Source organism: Pinus tabuliformis, chromosome 4_2 (assembly GCF_031772625.1).
Source record: "Pinus tabuliformis cultivar Carrire ecotype Pingquan chromosome 4_2, CPIR1, whole genome shotgun sequence".
In the NCBI taxonomy this organism is placed as follows: Eukaryota; Viridiplantae; Streptophyta; class Pinopsida; order Pinales; family Pinaceae; genus Pinus; species Pinus tabuliformis.
The window spans coordinates 656605837-656613614 of NC_142304.1; the positions used below are offsets into that span (position 1 = coordinate 656605837).

At 32.4% G+C, this 7778-nt stretch overlaps 1 protein-coding gene across 1 annotated transcript; it reads left to right on the top strand.

The window, feature by feature from the left end:
- The first annotated feature begins 6691 nt into the window (after positions 1-6691).
- On the top strand, positions 6692-7493 carry LOC149171105 (uncharacterized). The gene has a single exon (XM_089427437.1). It carries the CDS (start codon positions 6701-6703, stop codon positions 7346-7348), a length of 648 nt encoding a protein of 215 aa, XP_089283563.1. The 5' UTR covers positions 6692-6700; the 3' UTR covers positions 7349-7493.
- The last annotated feature ends 285 nt before the right edge of the window (positions 7494-7778 follow it).

Sequence of the window (7778 nt, forward strand, 5' to 3'; positions counted from 1 at the left end):
TTGCATAGGCTAATTGGGATGTGGGATCCCAATAAACAATAGTTCACAATGTAAAATTAAACATTTACACTCATTATTGAGGATATTTATTTATTTACTAGACTATCATGGAAAGGGGCCTCTATAGTAGTATCAGGTGGCCAAGGACGGGGAGAGGAGATTAAGGATAATTAGATTATATAGTATTGTCAACAACAAGCTCAAAAAAGATTTAGAGAGCTCCAAATAAAGTAGGTGATGGATGTGACTCTCCATACCATCATGTTTTCCACCACTCAAGTAGTAGGATCTATAGGCCCCCACCAAGAATCTAAGGTTCAAGTAGATATAGTAGTGTTGTATCTAAAATAAAGCATTTTCAATTAGAGTTTCATTCAATTGAAAAACTTGAAATGCCATCTAAGAAAACACTGCAGAGGGAAATAAAATCAATTCAATTACAACAGTATACTAGTATATTTAATTTTCAAGCAAGTACTAGTTATGAGGCTATGAGTATCAACATTATTTAGTGGCCCATCTAAGCCATGCATGACCCGATGGACCAACTTGATGGCTTATTTAAGTGTTGGAGAAATTTTCCATTAGTTTAATTAGGACCCCTTTGATTGGTTTAAGGACCAATATGTTATGATTGAAAATCATGAATATTTTGGGATTAACTTCCACTATAACCAAGAACTGGCAATACCACGTCATGAGTAGTGGGGTGACTTTAGTACGTAATTTTTTTGGATATTTTTAAATTTTATAGCCTTTTGGTGTTTTTTGCATACGTAATTTATTTTGGATTATGTAATGTTTCCAATGTTTAATTATTGCATATATGTGTCTAGTATCAGATTGCCTAGATAATCATTATGTCATTGTCACATTGCACCCATTTAGAGAGACATGGAGGAGGATATTAAGGGTGAAATTAAAAATAAACTATGGGAGGTGATGAGAAAGTTATAAGGTATCACCATGGTGTAACCCCAAGAGTGGATTGACAAGGTTTATTGATACCTACGATGACAGATAATTGATGTACCTAGTTGCCTTGGTTGCCTCTTAAGACATGTAGCTTGATTGGTTGTATGTTATTATTAGCATGAGGACTAATGCCCATTGTATCCCCTCCTAGATGTTTTTCTTGTATTCCTAATGGGAGATATGGTATCTGCATCTTGTGTATGGGCTGGAAGCTTGGATCTAAGTGCCTAGTCTTGGCAATGGACTAATTTTGGTAAATGGTGTAGCATCACTCTCTCTCTCTCTCTCTCTCTCTCTCTCTCTCTATATATATATATATATCTATATATATATATATATATCTATATATATATATATATATATAGTTTTGTGGCTACTTATGGTGACAAATGATTTGATTGTTGACCCATATGTTTATTAACGTACATGCATGCATTTTTAATGATGTTGATTTAATGAGATAAATGCTAACCTAAAACATAATTGGCTAAGGAATTATCTAACATACAATACCCCCGTGGTATGTGTTGATAGATAATGTAATCAAATGATTGTTTAAGGGGATGTATTTGCAAGTACCGATGAAGTAACATAAGATTTCTCATGGGAGATACATGGTTCAATTGTGATACCAAAATTTTGGATTCTATCATAACAACAAAATGGAATATTAAAAGGGAAATAACCTTTACTAAGAGATTCGTGACTACATTGTATTATGGGGGAATAATCCATGGCCCTACTATTACTTGTTAATTGTAGGGCAAAGGATTATTCCCCCATAACTCACCAATTTGTTAGTGGGTTAGAATATCACCCAAATGGTGAAATAAATATTATTGGTACTATGGTTGACTCCATCCATGAAGCCTCTGCAAACCACTATGGATGCTAACATTTTCCAATCAAATATTAGGTACGATAAGAAAATAATCTATGTAATCTATGCATATAAAGAAAAGCAAACACACCATACCACAACATAAGACAATATGCACAGAGAACCACATATCTTTGTGACTTAAACATGGTTCTTTTTAGCATAGATCCCATTACAAGACTTCAACAATGGATTTCCCACAATAATCCACTATTTTGTATACCCCTTTTTGCGACACATGTTTAACAATATATATTCCATGCCATATGGATTAAATTTTCATACTACTAACTTATCATGGTCTTGATAATAGAGAAAGATGAAGTATCCTTCTCCTAATACTTGAGGGAGAATAGATTTATCATATTTATCCTTATCTCATTGGCCAACATAGAATCCCAATGTTTTCATTAAGTTGTCTAAAATACAAGATAAATTATTCCTCGATAGAGGTATTATTGGTTTTCCCTTGTGTGATTCTTCTTCCTCTCTAATAGTTATAGAGTCATCATTAGTGCTAAACAAAGAAAAAATTTAAAGGAAATCAAGTGGAGTATACCTTTCTAGTTGAATTATTTCCCGAATTGATCTACTCAATACCAAATTATGTGTCTCTTCTCCTTATAATTCATATTCTTCTATAACCCTTGATTCAGCATCCTTCACTTCAAACTCTACATTATTTGGTTCTTTCTTCCTTGGTGGGACTTCCTATTTGAGAACATATTCGATTTCTCTAAATACAACATCTTGACTATACCAACCTTCCTAATTTATGGGTTTCGAACCTTATATCCTTCCAAACCATCTTTACAGCCAATAAAGATACACTTATCAACTTTATTATCTAACTTGCTCCTATTTTCCTTTGGAATGTGTACATAAGCATCACATGTAAATATTTTGATATGTTTAAGAGATAGTTTCTTACTAGGCCATATTTAATGTGAAGTCTTATCATCCAACACTAATCAAGGTGATCTATTTTCCAAGTAACAGGTAGTATCCATTGCCCCTTCCTAGAATCCTTGTCCTAATTCAACACCACTGAGCATCCTAATTCAACACCACTGAGCATGCTCCTTTATTTTTCTATTAACATTTTCTTCATCCTTTCAACAAATTGTCCTACCTTGCCATATTACTCTTCTTACAGATTCATCAAATTCATTCCCATAAAATTTTCCAACATTATCCATCCTAAGTTTCGTAATTCTCTTCTATGACTAATTTTCCACAAGTGATCTAGATGGATATTGGTGACCACCATCTATTTCACTAATCCAACAATTATGTATCTTCTAGGCAATTTTTTTGGGTTCTTTTGGGATTGAAACTTCTAGCGTCATTTTGAGGCCCTAAATGATTTTTCTTGGCCATTCAAGGGGCTAAGGGTCCCATGGCATGTCCTAGACCCATTCAAAAGTTGTCATGCTTGGATAGGTCTTTCCAATCAGTTTCTCTGTGCCTTAAACAAAGAATGTATGCAAAATTTATAACTCCACTTCAGCTTATAGGGTTAAAATTTTAGACCTTTATGGTTCTTTCTTTATGTTAAAATGTCATTCTTTCATGCTCTTGTGAAAGTGTTTTGTGCAACTCCCATCTTTCTCTCTCTCTTTCTCTCTCTGGAGATAACTACCATCATTCTATCTAGTTTATACTGTACAATATTATGCTATTTTATTTATTAATAAAAACTGGGTACTCACTACATTACTGTGCTCTCTTCTATATTTATCTATGGGCGTGTTTCATTTCCTTTCCCAATTTTCACTTTGTTCGTTGTGCAACACACGTAAGTGATTTCAAAGAAATATGTTGTTTGTAATTTCTTACTGCATGTCCTCGATGAGGCTAGGATACAAATATTTTTGTCTTGAGCTAGTTTCTCATGGGAATGATCACTCTTGTTAACCCAAGTGGACTCCCATAGAAAAAGAAAAGGGATATGATGAAGTAAGAGATCCTACCAAGTTGTTGTTCAAGGAAATACTCATGCAATAGAGAAATGAGATGATGAAAATTTTCACCCAGATCCATTGAACATTGCTAATAGTAGTGAAAGAACCTTCAAAAAGTGGTAGTTTTAGAGATACAAAATTATTCAAAATACAAGTTAATGTAGATATCCCCTTAATTGAAACCTAAATAAATGCAGAAATGAAGAACTCCAAAATTCATTGCTTTCCGTCCACTCAAAACTTTTAAATTCATTATCTTCTATTAACTCAAACATATATATATAAATAAAATTGTATAACCTTCCATATCTAGTCCTTCAAAATTTAATAACTCTTTCTATTTTTATAAGTACTCAAATTTCTTATATCTTAAACCTTTACAATTTATCATAAATTTCAAGAATTAAATTCCTAGTAATGAATCTTTCTATTTTTATAAATATTTAAATTTCTTATATCTTAAATATTTACCGTTTATCATAAGTTTTAAGAATTAGATTCCTAACATTCCAAAGTGTAAGAATAAATTAAAAAGTTAACACAATGCTATATAGCATATTTTTCAATATACAAATTCTTAAGATTGTTGGTATGGTGTGGGTGAAGATAAATGTAAATACAAATATGTAATAATTAAATTTCTAACTTCGCAAATGTGAGAACAATGAAACAGAAGTTAAAAACCAGTTAACGTCAAGGTTTATAACATATTTTTCAATCTATAAACTGTTAATATTGTTTGCATGGCTCGGGTGAGGATAAATATAAATACATAAAGTATTCTTTTTATTTACGGGGTACATATAAATTTTTAATATTGTTTGTATGGCTCGGGTGAAGATAAATATAAATACATACAATATTATTTTTATTTACAAGGTACATATAAATTGTTAATATAGTACATATAAATTGTTAATATTGTTATATTGTTAATATAGTACATATAAATTGTTAATATTGTTTGTATGGCTCGTGTTAAGATAAATTCAAATACATAAAGTATTCTTTTTATTTCCAGGGTACAGGGTACATGTGACTATTGGAGTGCCATTTTTAGTTTGATTATCTATTCTCAAAATATTTTGGAATTTGCAGTGAAGTTAAATTTAGTGGACTTGGGATATTCTTACCATATTGATGTGTATAAATGAATTCATTAGCAAAGAAATTAGATGGCATGCACAGAAATAAGGATACGAGGATATGAGTAATTATAAAAAAGAAATTAATGGGTATATTTTTAATATTAAAATATTATTAAATTGGTATAATTATTATATAAGTAAATGTGTTAGATTTAAGATTTTTGTGATTTATAGTGTAAAAGAATTTTTTTCGGATTAATCACATTGTTAAGATTTGGTCGACGTTTCGAACCAATTAATATTGTTTATGCTCAGAACTAGGTGAGAAATCAATCGATCATAAGGAATAAATAGTAAGGATGCAACATTGCCCAAAGTTAATTGTTAAAAACTAGCTGTTGGTGAATTAGTTAATAGGTAAAGAAATTAATTGTCATGGAATTAATGGTAAGGAGTTATTTCATTAAAATATTTTATGTTTAGTTTAGAATAGTTGTTAACGAATAATTAAAAATAAAATATTGAATTTTAATATTATGGAATTAATGTAAAGTAGTTATATATTAATAATTTATATCATCTTATTTGTTAGAGGTTGACTTATTTGAAAACTAACTTTTATAAATTTAAAATTTTTATCCCAATATAATCTTATAATTATTAATTTATTAAAATCAAATTTATATTATTCGATAGAGATGATTAAGTTCTTCAAAAAGGAAGCCCTCATAAATTAAATCATTAGAGTTAAAAGTTAACTTAAAAAATAATACTGGAAATTTTATATTGTTATCCCGTATAAATGTGGTTGGGATTTATTTATTTATTTATTTTTTCTTTTTATTTATTAATTTTAATTTAATTATTATTTTTTATAAATTTATTTATTTATATAATTATAAATTTATTTATTTGATATTTTGTACAATAATTTTATTATTTTACTAAATAAATATGAAAAAGAAAGATAAATTTAAAAAATAGAAGTGGCTTAGCATTTGAAATTTAAAACAATTTTTTTTTATCAAACATCCTTCATTATCATAAAATTTGGATTAAAAAAAGGATTAAACAACCAACCTTACATTCACATGAAAAATACCAACATTACACTCAAATGAAAAATACCTATCAACATAAAAAAGCACTCGAGTATGGATATCGGTAATTACAGAAAAAGTCAGAAATCACGACAAAAGTATATGACAGCATTGAGATTGTACTTTTACTTTTCTGAACTCGCTTGCGCACCGTCATTTGGACAACGCGTTGGATTGCAGTTTCCACGAAGTACATAAAAAGGATGCCAAAGTTGTCGCCATCTTTGTGCAGGTTCATGCGAAAGGGAAACGCACCGCGTCTTGCATCGTATCGAGGAGGTTTAGATCTCCATGACTGAAAAGAGTGGTCAGTTTGAATGAAAGTGCGAATTGCTTTTTTGTTTTATCCCGAAACTTTGGTAGCCGTCGTGATGTTGGCCACGCGTTTGTCCGACGCGGCTCCTACGAATGCCGTTTTACCTCAGCTTCAGTCCTTTGGGCACTGTATTGGCTTTACGCGGCTTCTACGGATGCCATTTCAACAAAGCCGCAAAAAAGGAAAATGCTTTTAAACACACAGCGTTGGATTAGGTTGGATTTGTTGGGGAAGCTTCCACCTCCGCTTCTTGGCGGGATCTCTTGTGATTCTTCCGCTGCCAGCGAGCTATATATCGTGGACCATTTTTGGGCTCACAAATTGGCTCTTTATTGTCGTATCTGTTGATTTTTAATCACAGTATTTCTTTGCAAAATATGGCAGCCTCCAAGCGAGGGAGAGATGAGTATTGGAATGGGGGTTTAGCTTTCACAGGCGCGAAGCGAATCAATGGCGGATTAACCTTAGCGAATGGCAGTGATCTCATGCCGTTGCCCGACAAGAACAACAGTCTGGATGCCAATATTTGTAGTCCAGAAGAGAGGAACGTTGGTATCATTGGGGATATAAATTTTCTGGAAAATGATATTGGGTTGAAGACCCAATCAGATCATAATATCGACTCCAGCGTTGAGGAGGAGGGCAGTGCTGATCAGATGGGTTCAAGAAGGCAAGGCGAATTAACTGCAGACGGGAGCTCTCAAGTGACCTTGATGACTTCTGATATAGGAGACTTCACATGTTACGACGATGGTCGCGCAGAGTTTGATTTTTTCATAGACCAGTTTACTCCGGAAGAACTTGGAATCATCATGAACTATGTCGATGGAGATTCAATTCCCGATATTATGTATTTGGATGCCGTGCATAGCTATGTTGAGACCACGGAAGTTTTCTATGGGTCTCTGTGGGAGGATGATATTTGGCAGTTGAATGAACATCCAGTCATTCAAAATGATTTTGCATTGCCACAGCCAGAAGAATTTGGAATTAATGGAATCGAGGTCCATGACGTTTGGAAGTAGAACATTCGACGTGTCAACGCCAATTAGAAACGATTGTAATTGAGAAAAAACTTTGCCTCTCTTTGCAAGTTAAAAACATCATCAGTCCCAAGATACTTCCATTGATCTGTCTTAGGTTTGAAGCCGTTTGTCACTCAAAATTGTATCTTAGTGCGCAGAAACTTCGTTTTCATTCTCCTGAACATATGGTTTCGCGTTGTTTAATAATGTCTAAAGTTTCACAAAACAAGTTTCTCAAGATGTTCGATAAAATATTTAACTGCAACGTAAGGACTTTTCATTGACTATCAGTAATCTAACGGAACAGGATCGTCTCATTTTGATCCAAAAAAAGCACCAACGCGTCCAATCGTCAGATCTGTTTTAGAATATTGGGTCTTCTTAGGTGGTTGATTACACTCTGCAACTATCATTAAATAAGCTTATAAAG

Excerpts from the sequence above, each read along its gene's own strand:
- LOC149171105 (XM_089427437.1), top strand. The coding sequence starts at position 6,701 with ATGGCAGCCTCCAAGCGAGGGAGAGATGAGTATTGGAATGGGGGTTTA.